At 43.1% G+C, this 21381-nt stretch overlaps 1 protein-coding gene across 2 annotated transcripts in view; it reads left to right on the forward strand.

Annotated features, from left to right (window-relative positions):
* The window catches only part of LOC134346578 (butyrophilin subfamily 3 member A1-like), a 94984-nt gene that overhangs the window by 55901 nt on the left and 17702 nt on the right, over positions 1 to 21381 (forward strand). For both annotated transcript variants that reach the window (XM_063048008.1, XM_063048007.1), the window contains 3 exons: positions 885 to 1163; positions 19579 to 19698; positions 21270 to 21302. In XM_063048008.1, the coding sequence (XP_062904078.1) occupies positions 885 to 1163; positions 19579 to 19698; positions 21270 to 21302 (432 nt within the window). The remainder of the gene's footprint in view (positions 1 to 884; positions 1164 to 19578; positions 19699 to 21269; positions 21303 to 21381) is intronic.

Genomic DNA, 21381 nt, shown 5'->3' on the forward strand with positions numbered 1-21381 from the left:
AGACAGTGAGGCAGCCTGTCAGAATGCTCTCCATGGTACATCTGTAGAAGTTTTTGAGTGTATTTTTTGACATACCAAATCTCTTCAAACTCCGAATGATGTATAGTTGCTGTCTTGCCTTCTTGATAATCGCATTCCCTTGATATGTTGGGACTAGGTTATGTCCTCAGAGAGATCTTTACACCCAGGAACTTGAAACTTCTTAATCTTTCCACTTCTGATTCCTCTATGAGGATTGGTATGTGACATAGTAGAATTTCCCAGATTGATTTCACTATCTTCCATAATCTAATCATAAGCAAACAACTTTTGTTACCCAAACACGAGGAAATCTGCAGATGCTGGAATTTGAAGCAACACACATAAAAGTTGCTGGGGAACACAGCAGGCCAGGCAGCATCTATAGGAAGAGGTACAGTGGTCGTTTCAGGCCGTCAGGATGAAGGGTCTCTGCCCGAAACGCTGACTGTCCCTCTTCCTAAAGATGCTGCCTGGCCTGCTGCGTTCACCAGCAACTTTTATATGTGTAACTTTTGTTACCCTTTTGCTTTTAATATACGTAAGAAATGCCTTGGTATTTTCTTTAATTCTAATTGCCAATGGCATTTCATGTCCACTCTCAACTTTCCTTATTCTTTGCTTGTGTTCTTTCTGGCTTTCTTTATATTCCTGAAGTATCCTGTCTGAATTCAACTTCCAAATATTTACAAGTTTCATCAGGCAGCATCTGTGGAGAGAATAACAGTTAATGTCTCAAATTGATGAACTAGGAAAGGTTAGAAATCAATAAACGTGATTGCAAGCAGCTTTAATACTTATGCTTCATGAATTCATGTTGCATTTTGCCTGACGACTATTATTTCTCCATCTGTCATTAACTGCAGGTTCGGGGAGTGAACCTCGGATTCAGATGAAGAGGAATCATGGAGCGGGAATCCAGCTTGTGTGTAAATCCAGTGGATGGAATCCTGAGCCGGAGATCCAGTGGATCGGTGGCGATGGGAATGCATTAACAGAGGCTGAGACAAAGTACCACAGAGACTCGGGTCTTGTAAATGTTGAGAGCAGTGTTAGAGTAACGAGACAATCATCAGGCAAACTGAAGTGTATTATCAGGAGTCAACATTTGAAAACAGAACATACAGCAATTATTACAATATCAGGTTTGTAAATTTCATCATTGAAGGGGGAAGGTGAACTAATTTCTGCTGAAAACCTGAATACCAAAGGATAGTAATGTCTTAGCCAAAATCTTATGCCTGTTGAATGCTGTCCTTCGCTTTTAAACTGTTAGTCAACTGTTAGTGACAATTTTGCTGTTTGTGCATCTTTTAAATCTGGCACACCATTAAATGCCAGTTGAATCCACAACTTGTTCATTTGGGTTGGACATCAACACAGATATTTTCAATCCTTTGATACTCAGGTGAAAATTAGGTGGATACAACTTGGAATGTTTCCAAAAACATTAGCATTACAAAACATTTCCCAAAGCATTAGCATCTGCTGCATTGACCTACCTGTGAACTATTGACATTGCTATGCCCAAGATGAAAGTCGCAGGTGTTGTCGAATTGGAAAAAAAAGATCCAGAAAAATAATCAACCCGATTACTACTTGAAACCTCTATAAATTGGCCCAGGGCTAATACGATCAGAGTAGAATTCCTGGCTCAATGATCAGTGTGGGAATACCACTCATAATTTTGTATACCTCTAAAATCTCCCCTCAATCGGCTACATTCCAGTGAATAAAGTTCAAAGGCAATTCAGTCTTGCCCCATATCACAGTGGCTGAGTTTTCGGTAACTTCCCTGTAAATTTTCTCTGCATTCTTTCAATCTAGGTAGGTGATCAAAACCGGACATACTTCAACTTAGGCTGTAAAACATCTCATTCAATTTCAAGCTAACATTCCACTTGTGTACACAATACATTGATGTACAAAGGCCAATATTCCAAAAAGTTTTTCTTATGACCCTATCTACTTGGAACACCACTTTCAAAGAATTATGGACTGTATTCCCAGATCCCTGTGTTCTACTACACTCCTCAGTGCCCAACCACTCACCATGTAAGACCAACCCTGGTTGGTTCTACTGAAGTGCAACACCTCACACTTGTCTGTGTTAAACTGCATCTGTCAATTTTCATCCCATTTTTCCAGGTCTTCCAGATCTGCTGTAAACTCTGATCATCTTCCTCACTGTCCACTAAACCCAATCTTGATGCCATCTCTAAATTTGATGATAGAGTTTACCGCATTATCATCCAGTTTGTTGCTATGGATGATAAACAACAATGTACCCAGCACCGATCCCTGTGGCAGTCCACTAGTCATAGGCCTCCAGTCAGAGAAGCAGCCACCTACAACGCTCTCTGGCTTCAAACGAGAAATCAAAGTCTCTTGCAATCTTGAAAGCCAAGCAACTGAATGTCCTTGACCAAACTACCATACAGGACGTTCTCAAAGGCCTTGCTAAAGTGCATGTAGACACCATCCACTGCCTTGCCTTCATCAACATTCTTTGTAACTTGCTCAAAAAATTCTATAAGATTGGTTAGACAAACTTATCACACACAAATCCGTCTTGGCTATCCCTAATCAGTGACTGCCTATCCAAATACTTTCATATCCAGTCCCTTAGAACACTTCCCCAAAACTTTCCCAGTACTGACGTCAGGCTCAGATGCCTATGATTTCCTGGCTTATTCTTCAATAGCAGAACAGCGTTAGCTATCCTCCAATCCTCTGGCACCTCACCCATTGCTAAAGATGTTTAAAATATCTCTGCTGGGACCCCTGCAATTTCTGCATGAGCCTCCCACAGGGTCTGAGAGAGCATCTTGTCAGGTCCTGTGATTTATCCACCCTAATTTGCTTCAAGACAGCAACACCTCCTCCTCCGTAATCTTTATAGGGTCATTACCCCGTTACTGCACAGCCTCACGTCAATAGATCCTGTCTCTCTCCCGAGTAATTACTGATGCAAAAATCCATGTAAAATCTCCCACGTTTCTGTCAGCTCCATGCATGGATACCTCTCCTCAAGTACCTCATTTGTTCCTGCCTGACTCTACCTGTTATGTACCTCCTCCTTTTCCTTAACTAGGACCTCAATATCTCTTAAAAACAATGTTTTTTCAACCTGTTATCCCTGCCTCTTATTCTGACAGGGACATACAATCTCTGTACTCTGAAAGTTTCCCTTTTGAAGACCTCACACTTAACAAGTACACCGTTGCCAGAAAACAAGTGGTCACTATCCACACTTGCCTGATCCTTTCTGATACCACCAAAACTGGCCTTTCTCCAATTTGGAATGTCACCCAAGGATCAGACCTGTCCTTTTCCATAATTACCTTGAAACTAATGGCATTATGATTACTAGATGCAAAGTGTTCCCCTACAGAAACTGCTGTCACCTGCCCTGACTCATTCCCTAACAGCAGATCAGGTATCACACACTCTCTCTTTTGGACTTCCACATAATGATTAAGGAAACTTCCTTGAGCACATTAGACAAACCTTTTCCAGCTGTTTTACAGTATGGGAGTCCCAGTCAATATGAGGAAAGTTAAAATCACCCACTATCACTACATTTTGTTTCTTGCAGCAGTCTGCAATCTCTCTACAAATGTGCTTCCCTACATTATAGGCTCATAGAGAAGTACAGCACAGAAGCAGGTCCTTTGGCAAATCTAGTGCATGCTAAAAATATTTAAATCGCCTACTCCCATCGACTTGCACTGGGATGATAGCCCTCCATATCCCTACTATCCATCCACCTACATAGAAACATAGAAAACCTACAGCACAATACAGGTCCTTCACAGCCCACAATGCTGTGCTGAACATGTACTTACTTCAGAAATTACCTAGGGTTACCCATAGCCCTCTATTTTTCTAAGCTCCCTGTACCTGTCCGGGTGTATCTTAAAAGACCCTGTCATATCCACGCCCACTACCGTTGCCAGTAGTCCATTCCACGCCCTCACCACCCTCTGCGTAAAAAAAAAAATTTAACCCTGATATCTCCTCTGTACTTGCTGCCAACAACCTTAAAGTTGTGCCCTCTCACGTTAGCCATTTCAGCCCTGGGAAAAAGCTGCTGACTATCCACACAATCAATGCCTCTCATCATCTTATACACCTCTATCAGGTCACCTCTCATCCTCCACCATTCCTAGAATAAAAGGCCAAGTTCACTCAAGCTATTCTCATAGGGCATGCTCCCCAATCCAGGCAAAATCCTTGTTAATCTCCTCTGCATCCTTTCTATGGTTTCCACATCCTTCCTGTAGTGAGGTGACCAGAGCTGAGCACAGTACTCCAAATGTGGTCTGACCAGGGTCTCTATAGCTGTAACATTACCTCTTGGTTCTTAAACTCAATCCCACGGTTAATGAAAGCCAATGCACCGTATGCCTTCTTAACCACAGAGTCAACCTGCACAGCAGCTTTGAGTGTCCTATGTACTCGGATCCCAAAAACTCTCTGATCCTCCACACTGCCAAAAGTTTTCCCATTAATACTAAATTCTGCCATCATATGCGACCTTTTAAAATGAATCACTTCACACTTACTGGTGTGAACTTCATCTGCCACTCTCATGCCAGTTTCACATCCTATCGATGTCCTGCTGTAACCTCTGACAGCCCTCCACACTATCCACAACACCCCCAACTTTTGTGTCATCAGCAAATTTATGAATCATCCCTTCACTTCCTCATCCAGGTCATTTATAAAAATCACGAAGAGAAGGGGACCCAGCACAGATCCCTGAGGCACACCACTGGTCACCGCCCTCCATGCAGAATATGATCCATCTACAACCACTCTTTGCCTTCTGTGGGCAAGCCAGTTCTGGATCCACAAAGCAATGTCTCCTTGGATCCCATGCCTCCTTACTTTGTCAATAAGCCTTGCATGGGGTACCTTATCAAATGCCTTGCTGAAATTCATATACACTACATCTACTGCTCTACCTTCATCAATGTGTTTAGTCACATCCTCAAAAAGTTGAAGCAGGCTCGTAAGGCACGAGCTGCCATTGACAAAGCCATGCTGACTCTTCCTAATCATATTATGCCTCTCCAAATGTTCATAAATCCTGCCTCTCAGGATCATCTCCATCAATTTACCAAGTACTGAAGTAAGACTCACTGGTCTATAATTTCCTGGGATATCTCTACTCCCTTTCTTGAATAAAGGAACAACATCCGCAACTCTCCAATCCTCCGAGACCTCTCCTGTCCTCACTGATGATGCAAAGATCATCACCACAGGCTTAGCAATCTCAAGTCAAGTCACTTCTGTTGCCATTTTGAACATAACTGCTAGTACAGTACACAGTAAAATTGACAGAACTTTTTTTCAGGACCATGGTGCTACTTGAATCTCCTCCCTTGCCTCCCACAGTAGTCTGGGGAATATCTCGTCCAATCCCAGTGATTTATCCAACTTGATGCTTTCCAAAAGCTCCACCACATCCTCCTTCTTAATGTCTATATGCTTATGCCTTTCTTTCCACTGCAGGTCATCCCTACAATCGCCAAGGACTTTTCCATAGTGAATACTGAAGCCAAGTATTCATTAAGTACATCCGCTATCTCCTCTGGTTCCATACACACTTTTCCACTGTCACACTTGATTGGTCCTATTCTCTCACGTCTTATCTTCTGGCTCTTCACATACTTGTGAAATGCCTTGGGGTTTTCTGTATTCCTGTCCGCCAAGGCCTTTTCATGGCCCTTTCTGGCTCTGCTAATTTCATTCTTCAGCTCCTTCCTGCTGGCCTTGTAATTTTCTAGATCTCTATCATTACCTAATTTTTTGAACCTTTCATAAGCTTTTCTTCTTGACTAGATTTGCAACAGCCTTTGTACATTACAGTTCGTGTACCCTACCACCCTTTCCCTGTCTCATTAGAACGTACCTATGCGGGACATCACAGAAATATCCCCTGAACATTTGCCACATTCCTGTGTACATTTCCCCGAGGGCATCTGTTCCTAATCTGTGCTTCCAAGTTCCTGCCTGATGGCTTCATACTTCCCCTTATTCCATTTAAAAGCTTTCAAAAGTTGTCTGTTCGTATCTCTCTCCAATGCTATGGCAAAGGAGATAGAATTGTGATCACTGTCTCCAAAATGCTCTCCCGAGAGACCTGACACCTGACCAGGTTCATTTCCCAATACCAGATCAAGTACAGCCTCTCCTCTTGTAGGCTTATCTACATATTGTGTCAGGAAACATTCCTGAACACACCTAAGAAACTCCACCCCACCTGAACCCCTTGCTCTAGGAAGATGCCAAACAATATTTGGGAAATTAAAATCTCCCACCACGATAACCCTGTTACTATTACACCTTTCCAGAATCTGTCTTCCTATCTGCTCTTCAATGTCCCTGTTACTATTGGGTGCTCCATAAAAAACACCAGGTAGAGTTATTGACCCCTTCCTGTTCCTAACTTCCACCCACAGAGACTCAGTGGACAATCCCTCCATGACTTCCTCCTTTTCTGCAGACGTGACGCTATCTCTGATCAGCAGTGTCACACCCCCAACTCTTTTGAGTCCCTCCCTGTCTGAAACTTCTGAAGCCTGGCACTCTAACTAACCATTCCAGCCCTTTAGTCATCTCAGTCTGTAATGGTCACAACATCATAGCTCCAAGTACTGATCCATGCTCTACGCTCATCGGCCTTGTTCATGATGCTTTTTGCATTAAAATAGGCACATCTCAAACCATCGGTCTGAGCGTATCCATTCTCTATCACCTGCCTATCCTCCCTCTCACACTGCCTACAAGCTTTCTCCATTTGTGAGCCAACCTCTTCCTCTGTCACTTCAGTTTGGGTCCCGCACCCCAGCAGTTCTAGTTTAAACTTTCCTGAATAGCCCTAGCAAACCTCCCCACCAGGATATTGGTCCTCCTCAAATTCAAGTGTAACCTATCCTTTTTGTACAGGTCACACCTGCCCCGAAAGAGGTCCCAATGATCCAGAAATCTGAATCTCTGCCCCCTGCTCCAATCCCTCAGCCACGCATTTATTCTCCACCTCATTCTCTTTCTATACTCACTGTCCCATGGCACACCAGTAATCCCAAGATTACTACCTTGAGGTCCTGCTTCTCAACTTCCTTCCCTACTCCCTGCAGTCTGTTTTCAGGACCTCCTCTCTTTTCCTACCTATGTCATTGGTACCAATAGATACCACGACATCTGGCTGTTCTCCTTCCCACTTCAGGATACTGTGAACGTGATCAGAAACATCTTGAACCCTGGCACCTGGTAGGCAAGCTACCATCAGTGTTTCTTTCCTGCATCCACAGAATCGCCTGTCTGACCCCCTGACTATAGAGTCCCCTATCACTGCTGCCATCCTCTTCCTTTCCCTACCCTACTGAGCCTCAGCGCCAGACTTTGTGCCAGAGGTGCAGCCACTGTTGCTTCCCCCATGTAGGTTGTTCCCCCCCGCCACCAGTACCAGTACTCAAACAGGAGTACTTATTGTGAAGGGGGACAGCCACAGGGGTGCTCTCTTGCCTCTGACTCCTGCCCTTCCTTCTCCAGACTGTTACCCACTTATCTGTCTCCCGAGGCCCCAGTGAGCCTGTAGCTCCTCTCTATCACCTCCTCACTGTCCCCGACCAGAGGAAGGTCATCGAGCTGCATCTCCATTTCCCTAAGGAGCTGCAGCTTGACGCACCTGGTGCATATGTGGCCGTCCGGGAGTCTGGGAGTCTCCCTGACATCCCACATCTGACACCCAGTCCAGATCACCGTCCTCACAGACATACTTCCTATCCCTATTCTTCACAAGCTATCTACCTTGCCTCGACCTGTTATCGCCAAAGCTCTGTTCAACCAAAGCCCTCCTACTCTGTCTCCCTCTACTCTGACACCCACTCTACAAAACTGTCTTCTTGTAAATCCTTCCCGCTGGTCTAACTCGCTGACATCCACGCGCTTGCGCAGTTATGCCTGAATGTAAACTTTTCGTAAACATTGAAATTGTGATCGCATGCACCACTTGTGTTAGCAGCTCATTCCACACTCTCATGACCCTCTAAATGAAAAAGTTTCCCCTCCTCTTCCCCTTGAACTTCTCACCTTTCACCCTGAACCTATGCCATGTGGTTGTAGTCCTACCCAACCTCTGGAAAAAGCCCACCTTCATTTATTTTATATAGCCTCATAATTTTGTACACCTTTGTCAAATCTCATCCCAATCTTCTATGTTCTGAAGAATACAATCCTAACCTATTCCATCTTTCCTTATCATTCGGGTCCTCCAGATGTGGCAACATCCTTGTGAATTTTCTTTGTACTCTTTCAACCATGTTTACATCTTTCCTGTAAGTAGGTGACCAAAATGCATACAATACTCCGAATTAAGCCTCACCAACGCCTTAAACATTATCAACATAACATCTCCTATACTCAATAGGAACACTCACAATGTGCTGGAGGAACTCAGCAGGTTGGGCAGCATTTGTGGAAACGATCAGTCAAAGTTTCGGGCCGGAACCCTTCATCAGGACTGAAGAGGGAAGGGGCAGAGGCCCTATAAAGAAGGTGAAGGGAGGGTGGGAAGGAGAAGGCTGGTAGGTTCCAGGTGAAAAACCTGTAAGGGGAAAGATAAAGGGGTGGGGGAGGGGAAGCAGGGAGGTTACAGGTAGCTGGGGGAGTGGGCAGAGTGAAATAGAGATAGGGGAAGGGAATTACCAGAAGTTGGAGAATTCTATGTTCATACCAATGGGCTGGAGACTATCTAGACGGTATATGAGGTGTTGCTCCTCCAACCTGAGTTTAGCCTCATCAAGGCAGTAGAGGAGGCCATGGACATATCCGAAAGGGAATAGGAAGCAGAGTTAAACTGGGTGGCTACTGGGAGATCCTGTTTGTTGTGGCGGACGGTGCGGAGATGCTCGCCGAAGAGGTCCCCCTGGTATGAACATAGAATTCTCCATCTTCTGGTAATTCCCTCCCCTTCCCTTCCCCTATCTCTATTTCACTCTGCCCCCTCCCCCAGCTGCGTATCACCTCCCTCATGGTTCCGCCTCCTTCTACTACCCATTGTGTTTTCCCCTATTCCTTCTTCACCTTTCCTGCCTATCACCTCCCTGCTTCCCCTCCGCCACCCCTTTATCTTTCCCCTTACTGGTTTTTCATCTGGAACCTACCAGCCTTCTCCTTCCCACCCTCCCCCCACCTTCTTTATAGGGCCTCTGCCCCTTCCCTCTTCAGTCCTGATGAAGGGTTCCGGCCCGAAACATTGACTGCTCGTTTCCACGGATGCTGCCCAACTTGCTGAGTTCCTCCAGCGTGTTGTGAGTGTTGCTTTGACCCCAGCATCTGCAGATTATTTTGTGTTTACGATCCTGTACTCAATACATTGATTCATGAAGGCCAATTTTGCAGAAGCTTTATACCTGTGAGATGGCTTTCAACAAATTATGTATCTGTATTCCCAGATCCCTTTATTTACTCACAATCTTCCGTGCCCTACCATGCACTACGTAAGACCTACCCTGGTTATTCCTAATGAAGTGCAAAACCTTGTACTTCTCTGCACTAAATTCCCCCTGCCATTTTTCAGCCCGTTTTCCCAGCTGATGCAGATCCCTTTGCAAGTCATGATGGCCTTCCTTACACTCTCAGTCTGGGTGTCATCCGCAAATTTGATGATCCAGTTACCCACATTATCATCTAGATCATTGATATACTGTAGACAGCACACAGTAAAGGACCCAGAACTGATCCAGTGGCACACCACTAGTCACAGGCCTCCAGTCAGAGAGGCAACCCTCTACTACCACTCTCTGTCTTCTCCCATAAAGCCAATGTCTAATCCAATTTACTACCTCATTCTGCATGCCGAGCGACTGAACCTTCTTGGCCAGCCTCCCATGTGGGCCCTTGTCAAATGCCTTACTTGAATATCAGTGGATTTAATTTGGCTTTTTTGACTCTGATTAACAGTAAAGTCTCTTTCATGTAAAGTGAATGCAAATTTCTACAAATTGGTCGAAATTTATTCCAATTATTACAAAATAATTGATTGTGTAATTACTGACCCACTTCAAAACTCTTCAAGCTCTGTCAGTTTGCATGGTGATCACGAGTGAACAGCCCTTTTCAAGTCCAGCCAGAAATTCTCTATAGGATTGAGGTCTGGACTCTGACTTGGCCACTTGCAGACATTAACTTTGTCGTTTTTAAGCTATTCCTGTGTAGCTGTGACTTAATGCTTGGGGTCATTGTCTTGCTGGAAAAGAAATCTCCTAAGTCGCAGCTCTCCGGCAGACTGCATCAGATTTTCCTCCAGGATTTCCTTGTATTTTGCTGCATTCGTTTTACCCCCGACCTTCAGAAGCCTTTCAGGGCCTGCTGCAGTGAAGCATCCCCACAGCATGATGTAGCCACCACTATTCTTCACAGTAGGGCTGGTGTGTTTAGTCTGATGGCCAAAAAGCTCAATTTTGGTTTCATTAGACAGTAGAACCTTCTAGCTGACTTCAGGGTCTCTCACGTGCCTTCTGGTGAACTCACGATGAGATTCATGTGATTTTTTTAAACAGTGGCTTTCACTTTGCCACTGTCCCACAAAGTTACAGCTGGTGAAGCACCCGGACAACAGTTGTTGTATGAACGGTCTCTCCCATCTCAGCCGCTGAAGCTTGTAACTCCTCCAGAGTTGTCATCGGTGTCTTGCTGGCCTCTCTCACTCGTCCTCTTCTTACACGGTCGCTGCGTTTTTGAATTAAATTGAATTGACTTTGTTACTTACATCGTTCATGTACATGAGGACTAAAAACCTTTACGCAACATCTCCATCTAAATGTGCAATGTGCAATTTATAGTAACTTGTAATAAATAGTATGTACAACAGGACAGTCAATATAACATAGAATTACAATTCTATCAGTGTGAATTAATCAGTCTGATGGCTTGGTGGAAAAAGCTGTCCCGGAGCCTGTTGGTCCTGATGTTTTGCAGTGGTACCGTTTCCCGGATGGTAGCAGCTGGAACAGTTGCAGCTTCAAAGACGCTTGCAAACTGCTGTGCAAAGAGAGTACAGAGTACAGCAAAGTTATGTTCCTGTTAGAAAGAAGGATAAGAGAACCTTTGATGTCCATGAAGGTGATGAATTTAGTCAAGAAAAAGGAAACATATGTCAGGCTTTGGAAGTTAGGATCAGACGAAGCAAATGAGTTGTATAAAGAAGCCAGAAAACAACTAAAGAAGGGAATTAGGAAACTGGAGGGGCCATGAGAAGTCCTTGGCAGGTTGGTTTAAGGTGGATCACATGGCATTCTATAAATATGCCAAAAGCAAGAGGATAACTAAGGAAATTGACCACTCAGGGATTAAGGGGGAACACTTGCTTGGATGCAGAGAATGTGAGTGAAGTACTTAATACCTTGCTTCAGTATTTACTAAGGAAAAGGATGTGGAGTACCAGGAGAACAGTGTTTCAGAATCAGGTTTAATATCACCGGCATAGCTTGAGAAATTTGTTAATTTAGCAGTAGTAGTACAATGCAATACATGAAAATAAAGAAAAAATAAATAAGTAAATCAATTACAGTAACTACATACTTGTATTGAATCGAATTGACTTTATTACTTACATCCTTCATATACATGGGGAGAAAATGTTCAATGTGCAATTTATAGTAATTTATAATAAATATTCTCTGCAAATGGGATAGTCAATGGAAGGATGCTGTTCCGCCTAATCATGCTCTGGTTACGGGATGTTATGGCATGCCTAAATTTAGAAAAGATTTTTTGTTCAATTTCTGAATCTAACCAAGATTTTCAAAATTTGTGGGGGCCATTTTCAAATTATTTTCATAATCTTTGATTTCTTATTGAAGTACAGAAGGTGGTTAATAGTATATTTTATTATCTGATAAATTTCTTTTTTCTTTTTTTTCCCAAACAATAGTGGGTGTAGCTTTGGTTGTGGGTGTAGATTTTGGTGGCTTTGGTAGTGGGTGTAGATTTTTTTTTTCTCAATAAAATTGTTTATATTCAAATATACGAACTAATCTAATCCATATGAATATAGAGTAAGGAGTTTGTTAATGTGATTTAATATACTACATCTGGTAATATTATATTTTGTTTTTTGTTTTATAATATATATTCTCTTGAACTCTGTATTCTTATATATAGAAATCAAATCAATAAATATTGAAAGAAAAGTCAATATAACATAGAAATACTGTTGCGTCAGCATGAATTAATCAGTCGGATGGCCTGGTGGTAGAAGCTGTCCCAGAGCCTGTTGGTCCTGGCTTTTATTCTGTGGTACCTTCCATTGGTTGGGGTCAAACATGGATATTGCATCTGAGCTGTTTACATGATTATATAAATTGGTACACAAGTCAGGGCAGTATGATATGGAGAGCAAACTGTTGCTCATGCAGCAGGTTTTTGTTCTCCAAACAGCTGAAACATCAAAAGGAACATCAGAAACCAATACAGTTTGGCATCAGTCGTGTTGTAGGACTCTAACTCCGGGTGTACTCCTGAAGCCATCCCCATGACTGGGTGTAGCCACAGGACAGCGGAGGTTTGAGGTCAGAGTTTTCCTTTTGCAAGATGATCTGCCAGCCTCAGCTGACAAGCCCCATCTACTCAAAGTGACTCGTTTTAAGCTGCCAGTAACCTGCTTTTGGCCCTTCTCCTGACAGTAGAAACCGTTCTGTCAGGCATGAAGGCCAGGAGCTGGACTTGGTTGTCAGAGGCTATTTGAGATGCACACCATTGGGAACATTAAATAGGTAGTGGGAGCTCATCCCCAAAAACTGGCCTGGCTATAACAAACTGAAGGAACTAGTGATCTTATAGAGATGTATAAAATATTGATGGGCATGGAGAGGAAGAATTCACACAGTTTCCCCCCTGGGTTAAAGTATCAAGAGACCATGAGATATAGGAGCAAAGTTAAGCCATTTGGCCCATTGAGTCTGCACCACCATTTCATCATGGCTGATCCAATTTTCCTGTCAGCCCCGATCTCCTGCCTTCTCCCTGTATCCTTCATGTCCTGACCAATCAAAAATTTATCAACTTCTGCCTTAAATATACGTGAAGACTTGGCCCCTGCAGCTGTCTGTGGCAAAAATTCCACGGATTCACCACTCTCTGGCTAAAGAAATTCCTTCTCATCTCCATTCTAAAAGGATGCCCTTCTATTCTGAGGCTATGTCCTCTGGTATTAGGCTCTCCCACCATAGGAATAATCCTCTCCACATCCACTCTGTCAAGCTTTTCACCATTTGATTGGTTTCAATGAGGAATATCAAGCAGTAGTAAATCAAGGCAACCGGACTTGCTGTGTTGTCTGATCCACGGTGGGTAGTTTTCTGGCTTATAATACCTGGAAAACTACCCACATTGGATTAGAACTGAAGAAGCCTCTCTGATGAGTGGCGAAATATCTTCTCGACAACACAGCAAGTCCAGTTGCCTTGATATGGCCCTTGTGGCTACAGGGGTCAGGGGGTATGGAGGGAAGGCTGGGTTCTGAGTTGGATGATCAGCCATGATCATAATAAATGGCGGTGCAGGCTCGAAGGGCCGAATGGCCTACTCCTGCACCTATTTTCTATGTTTCTATGTTTCTATGTTTCTATGATTTACTACTGCTTGATGTACAATGAACAAGGTACTGTATTTAAATACGCGTAGCATTTGGAATAAGGTGGACAATATTGTGGCGCAATTAGAGATTGGTCGGTATGACGGTGTGTGGATCACTGAGTCGTAGCTGAAAGAAGGCAATAGTTGGGAGTTTAACATCAAAGGATATATTTTGTATCAAAAGGAAAGGCAGGAAGGCATTGTTGGTGGTGTGGCTCTGTGTGTAAGAGATGGAATTGCATCTTTAGATGGAGGTGGCATAATGTCAGAGAATGTTGAACCTTTGTGGGTGGAGTTAAGAAATTGCAAGGATTAAAAAGTCCATTGTGGGAATCATATATAAGCCTCCAAATAGTAGCCAAGATGTGGGGTTGAGATTCCAAAGGGAGCTGGAAAGGGTAATGACACAATTGTAATGGGGGACTTCAATATGCAAGGGTGTTGGGAACATCAGGTTGGTGTCAGATCACAAGGGAGGGAATTTGTTGAATGCCTATGAGATGGCTTTTTAAAGCAGCTTGTGCTTGAGCCTGCTGGGGAAAGGTTATCTGAGATTGAGAATTGGGTAATAACCCAGATCTTATTAGGGAGCTTAATGTAAAGGAACCCTTAGGAGGTAATGATTACAATAGGATTGAATTCATAATGCAATTTGAGAGGGAGAAGCATAACTCACATGTATCTGTATCGCAATGTAATAGAGGGAATTGCAGGTGCATGAGGAAGGAGCTTGCCCAGGCGGATTGGAGGATATTGGCAGGGATGACCCTGGGATGTCATCTTATGAGGATTTATGTAGGAGACTTACAGGGATGACGGTGGAGCAGAGATGGCTGAAGTTTCTGGGAATAGTTCACAAGGCGCAGGATAGATATGTCCCACAGAGGAAAAAGTTCTCAAATGGCAGGGGTAAGCAACTGTGGATGACAAAGGAAGTTAAGGACTGCATATATGACAAAGAAAGTGCATATGTGGTAGCAAAAGTGAGTGGGAAGTTGGATGATTTAAAATCCAACAAAAAGGCAACCAAAAAAGCTAAAAGGAAAAGATGAAATATGAAAGCAGACCAGCCAGTAATATAAAGCAGAATACCAAAAGTTTTTTTTTCAGTTAAATAAAGAGTATAAGGGAGGTGAGAGTTGATAATGGACCACTGAAAAAGGAAGCTGGTGAGGTAGTAATGGGGGACAAAAAAATGGCAGATGAACTTAATGGGTGCTTTGCATCTGTCTTCACTGTGGAAGACACGAGCAGTTTGCCGGACATCCGTGAGTGTCAGGGAGCAGGAGTGAGTGCCATTGCATTTACAAAGGAAAACGTGCTAGGCAAGCTCAAAGGTGCCTAAGACAGATTCCTGAGAGAGGTTGCTGAAGAGATATCAGATGCATTGGTCATGACCTTTCAAGGATCACTTGATTCTGACTTGTTCCTGGAGGACTGGAAAATTTCAAATGACTTCACTCTTTAAGAAGGGAGGAAAGCAAAAGAAAGTAAATTATAAGCCAGTTAGCCTAACCTCAGTGGTTGGGAAAGTGTTGAAGTCTATTGTTAAGGATGAGGTTTCGAGGTACTTGGAGACTAATGATAAAATAAGTCGAAGTCAGCATGGTTTCTGTGAAGAGAAATCTTGCCTGACAAATCTGTCAGAGTTCTTCGAGGAAGAAGCAGGGTGGACAAAGGAGAGAGAGTGGATATCATTTACTTGGATTTTCAGAAGGCATTTGATAAGGTGCCACACATGAGGCTGCTTAACAAGATACAATCCTATGGTTTTGCAGGAAAGATACTGGCATGGATAGTGACAGGCAGGAGGCAGTGAGTGGGAATAAAGGGGGCCTTTTCTGGTTGGCTGTTGGTGACTAGTGGTGTTCCCCAGGGGTCAGTATTGAGACTGCTACTTTTCACATTGTTTGTCAGTGATTTAGATAATGGAATTGATCGTTTTGTGGCAAAGTCTGTGGATGATACGAAGAGAGATGGAGGGGTAGGTAGTACTGAGGAAGCAATGTAGTTGCAGCAGGACTTGGACAAATTGGAAGGATGGGCAAAAAATGGCAGATGGAATACAGTATTGTGAGGTGTATGATAGTGCATTTTGGTAAAAGGAACAACAGTGCAGACTGTTATCTAAATGGGGAGAAGGTTCAAATATCAGAAGTGCAGAGGGACTTGGGAGTTCTCATGCAAGGCTCCCAGAAGGTAATTTACAGGTTGATCCTGTGGTAAAGAAGGCACATGCAATGTTGGTATTTATTTCAAGGGGAGTAGAATATCAAAGCAAGGAGATAATACCGAACCTTTATAAGACGGGTCGGGCCACGGTTTTGGTCCCCATATCGCAGAAAGAATGTAATGTCATTAGAAAGAGCCAAGAAGAGGTTGACGAGAAAGTGTCCCGAATGAAGTGGTTAACATATGAGGAGTGTTTGGCAGCTTTGGGTGTGTACTCACTGGAATTTAGAAGAATGCATGGGGATCTCATTGAAACCTACCGAATGTTGAATTTGCCAGGATACTGATTCACCAGCAGTTGGTCCTTCCAGATACAGGTGTATTTTTACTGCAGTCATTTGAAACACCTTGACTGTACACAGGTCTCCAAAAACAGATCTCTGTTTAACTAATTATGTGACTTCTAAAAACCATTTTGCTGCACCAGTGATGATTTGGTATGTCATATTAATGGGGATGAATACCTATGCAATCTATTATTCTATGTTTTATATTTGTAATAAACTTCGATCATTTTCACTCTGACACGAAAGAATCTTTTTCTGTTAATCAGTTTCAAAATTGCTGAATTAGGTCACCTGTGATTCAATGCTATAAAACAGTAAAATCTGAAAACTTCCAAGGGGTGAATACTTTTTAGAGGCACTGTGCTTATATATCTGGTTCCTTTCAAGACCTTCCAATAACTTTCCCACAACTAATATCAGACTCACCAGCCTGTAATTTCCCTGGTTCAGAGCCTGTTTTAAACAACACAACAACATTGTCTTTTCTACAATCCTCTGGTACCTGTCCTGTTGCAAGGGATATTTTAAATACCTCTGCTGGGGTCCCAACAATTTCTGCACACCTCCTGTGTTCTCTTGCTTTTTGTGTCCTCCATAAGCACCTCATATGTTCCTACCTGCCTACACCTGCTATGCAACTCCTTTCCTCTCTTAACCCAAGCCTCGGTATCTTTTGAAATCTAAGGTTCCCGACACCTGTTGTCTTTACCTTTTATTCTGACAGACAAGTACAAGCTTTGCACTGTCAAAATTTGGCTTTGAAAGCCTCCACTTTCAAAGTACACTTTTGCCAGAAAACAGCCACTCCCAATCCACATTTGCCAGATCATTTCTGATGACATGAAAACAGGCCTTGCTCCAATTTAGAATCTCAACCCGTGGACCAGACCTATATTTTGACATATTTACTTTAAAAATCCAAGTACATCAACTAATTCTCCTTTATCTGTCCTGCTTGATATTTCTTTAAAGAATTCCAACAGATCTGTCAGGCAAGATTTTCCCTTGAGAAAACAGTGCTGACTACAGACTATTTTATCATATGCATCCAAGTCCCTCATCTTTAAAAATTCACTCCAACATCTTCCCAACCACTGAGGTCAGACCAACTGGCCTATAATTTCCTTTCTTCTGACTCTCTGCTTTCTGAAGAGTGGAGTAACATTTGCAATTTTCCGGTCTTCTGCACCCATTGTAGAATCTAGTGATTCTTGAAATATCATTGTTAATACCTCCATGATCTCTTCAGCCACCTCTTTTAGCACTCGGGGTGTACGCTATCTGGTCCAGTGACTGATCTACCATCAGTTTCCCATGAACATTCTTTCCTGTTATGGTAGCTTCACACACCTCATGACCCCTGACACCTAGAACTTCCACCATACTGGTAGTGCCCCGCACAATGAAGACTGATGCAAAATACTTCTTCAGCTCATCTGCCATTTTATTGTCCCCCATTACTAGCTCTCCAGCATCATTCTTGAGTGGTCCAATATCCACTTTCACCTCTCTTTTACATTCTGTATATCTGAAGAAACTTTTGGCATCCTCTTTAATATTATTGGCTAGCTTACTTTAATATCCCATCTTTACCTTCTTAATTACTTTTTAGTTGGCTTTAAAAGCTTCTCAATCCTTTTAACTTCCCACTATTTTTTCTCTATTATACACCCTCTCTTTGGCTTTTATGTTGGCTTTGACTTCTCTTGTTAGCCACGGTTGTGTCATCTTTACTTTTGAAAATTTCTCCTATTTGGGATTGCATATATGCTGTGCCTTCTGGATTGCTTACAGAAATTCCAGGCATTGATGCTGTGCTGTCATCCCTGCCAGTGTTCTTTTCCAGTCAATTCCAGCCATCTCCTCTCTCATGCCTCTGGAATTCCCCTTACTCCACTGTAATACTGATACATCTGACTTTAGCTTCTCCTTCTCAAATTTCAGGGTGAATGTTATCATATTATGATCACACTCCCCTGAGGGTCCTTTTACCTGAAGCTCTTTAATCAATTGTGGTTCATTGCACAACACCCAATCCAGAATAGCTGATCCTCTATTGGGCTCGACGAGCTGCTCTGAAAAGCCATCTTGTCGGCATTCCGGAAATTCCCCCTGCACCAGCCTGATTTTCCCAATCCACCTGCATATTGAAATCCCCCATGGCTATTGTAATATTGTCCTTGTGGCATGCATTTTCTATCTCCCATTATAATTAGTAGGCCACATACTTACTACTACTTGGGGGTCTGTATGCAACTCCCATCAGGGTCTTTTTACCCTTGCAGTTCCTTAGCTCTATCCAGAATGCTTCAACACCTTCTGGCCTATGTCACCTCTTTCTAATGATATCACTTTTTACCAACAGAGCAACACTGCTCCCTCTGCTTTCCTGCCTGTCCTTTCGATACAATGTGTATCCTCGGGCATTATGATCCCAACTATAATCTTCTTTCAGCCATGATTCAGTGATGCCTACGACATCATACCTGCCACGATCTGGTGTGACAGTCAAATGCCCGGGAATGTAAGAAGCTGCAGGGAAAAGTGGACTCAGCCCAGTACATCAGGGGCAAATCCCTCCCCACCATTGGTAGTATCTACAGGAGGTGCTGCCTCAAGAAGGCAACATCCATCATCAAAGATTTTCACCATTCAGCCATGCCCTCTCCTTGCAGTGACCATTAGGCAGAAGCTACAGAAGCCTGAAGCCCCCACACAACCAGGCTCAGGAATAGCTACTTTCCTTCACCTGTTCAGTTCATCAACTAACTCACAAAACTCTAATCACTACCTCAATATAACAACACGATGACAACCTTGATCACTTTGCACTACAACAGAGATTGTTTCTTTTTCATTATGATTGTGTTCTTTCTTGTAAAAATTATGTGTAGTTTATGTTTTCCTTGTGAATGCTACCTCTGTGACATTGTAAAGCCTGTGATGTTGCTGCAAGTGTGTTTCTCTTTTGGCCTGATGCTTTCATGGACTTGTGCATATGACAGTAAACAACATTGAAACTTTGAAGAGACAATTTGTCAGGCACACGGACAAGGAAGGTTGAGGAGGATCTGGGCTAAACACTGGCAAATGGGACTAGTTTGGACGGGGCATGTTGGTCATCATGGACCAGTTGGGCTGATGGACCTGTTTCTGTGCTGTATATCTCTACAATTAAACATCAGTGACAGTGATGAAGTCTCAGAGCCTCCATTATAACAGTCCATTGCAGCCATTTCTGGTTCTTCCAGTGAACACCTATTAATGTTACAGGAGGAGGCTGCTTGGGCAGTTGTGGACTTTCCACCCAAATGGAATTTTACTGATCTAATTTTGCTGGGGTGCATTGCAGATTTTTTCATTGTCTCATTCACTGATCTTTATTCTACAGATGATCTCTTCCCTGCTGTTCCTGAATGGGTCCTGCCACTGGTCGTCACCATTTGTGTTGTAATTGCTGCAAACTTCACCCTGATTTATTGGAATGTGAAACAAAACAGATGTATAAAAGGTACGTTTCTGCAATATTGTGAAGTACAGGGCTGGAAATCCAGTGGAAAATCTCCCAGTTTCCCTCTGAAATTGAAAGCCAGAGCATTTTCTGGAGAAATCATGTAAAATCCACATTTCCCAGCAGTCTCTGACATTCCAGCAGTGAACGTTGTCTCTGGAAAGAATATTTGTAGCCATAGAGCTGGGAAGTAAGGAAGAAAACTGCCCGATGTTGCATCTCCTGTGTCTGCATGATGAAGTGCCAGGAGGTTCAACTGGTCACTGATTCACTTGTACTTCCTGTAACTTGGTTCCCGATATTTCGGCTCCTCTGCAGTGGTGAAACTGGGTACACTTTGTACGATAACTTTGTTTAATAGCTCAAACCAAATTTTAAAACTATGCATTTTGATTGTGCAACCTATCCCACTCTAAGCTCTCCACTCACGGTGTCCTACAATGTTCTCAAAGGCTTAACAGAGGATGAAGAACAGAACTTCATCTTTTAAGTAGGAAAGCACAAAAGTGCTGGAGGAACTCAGTATCTGTGGAAAGGAATAAACAGTCAACGTCTCAGAGCAAGACCCTTGATTGGAAAGGAAGGGTGAGGAAGCCTGCAAGAACATGGGTGGAGGGGAAGGAGTACAATCCAGAGGCTGGTAGGTGAAGGAAGGTGAGGGAAACATTGGTGGATGAGGGAGAGAATTGAAGTGTGAAGATGGGAGATGATAGATGGAAAAGGTAAAGGGCTGAAGAGAAGGGATCTTGTAGGAGAGGAGAGTGGATCATGGGAGATCAGGAAGGAGGAAGGAGCTGATAGGCAGGGTAGGAGAAGCAGTAAGAGAGGAGTCAGAATGGAGTATGGAAAAAGAGAGAAGAGGAAGGGCATCAGAGGGAGGTGATATGCAGGTTATGAGAAGAGAAGGGGTAAAAGAGGAGTCAGAATGGGGAATGAGAAAAGAGAGGGGGAGGGAGGAGAAATTGATATTGATGCCATCAGGTAGGAAGCTACCCAGACGGGATATCAGGTGTTGCTCCTCCAACATGAGAGTGGCCTCATTGTGCCTGGAGAGGAGGCCATGGACCAGTATGTTGGAATGGGAAAGGGGATTGGCATTAAAATGGCTGGCCACTGGGAAATCCTGCTTGAAGGGGCTGACCAGACAATCCCCCAATCTACATCAGGTCTCACAAATGTAGGAGAAATCACACTGTGAGCACCATATACAGCTGGTAGCTCACAGCATTTCAAATTCAACACTGAGTTTAACCACTTCAAACCATGGTCACCATGTTCATGTTTTCTGACAGCAACTGTTGGTAATGGTTTTTGTGTTGTCATTTAAACCTTGACCCTAACATTGACCCACGGTGCATTTCCTCACTTGGCTCTTCTGTCTGACATCTGACACCACTTCAACATTTTTTTGTCTCTGATGGGAGACAGTCAACCATGAGTTTGATGATCCTCTCCGCAGCTGCCTGACCCTCTGAGTGTTCCCCATTCTTTCAGATCTCCAGCTTCGGAAGTGAAATAATCGTCCTGAAAATGTGTTGTTGTTCTAATATACCACTGGTCTGTCTTTTCAGAGCTGGAACTTCAGAAATTCTTCATAGAATCCGGTAAGATTTCAGTATTGGAATATTCAGAAACTATAAAGAATAACAGTTTTATATAATAAAATCAACCTTTTCTTCTGTT

The sequence above is a fragment of the Mobula hypostoma genome, chromosome 5, assembly GCF_963921235.1.
Source record: "Mobula hypostoma chromosome 5, sMobHyp1.1, whole genome shotgun sequence".
Taxonomy (NCBI): domain Eukaryota; kingdom Metazoa; phylum Chordata; class Chondrichthyes; order Myliobatiformes; family Myliobatidae; genus Mobula; species Mobula hypostoma.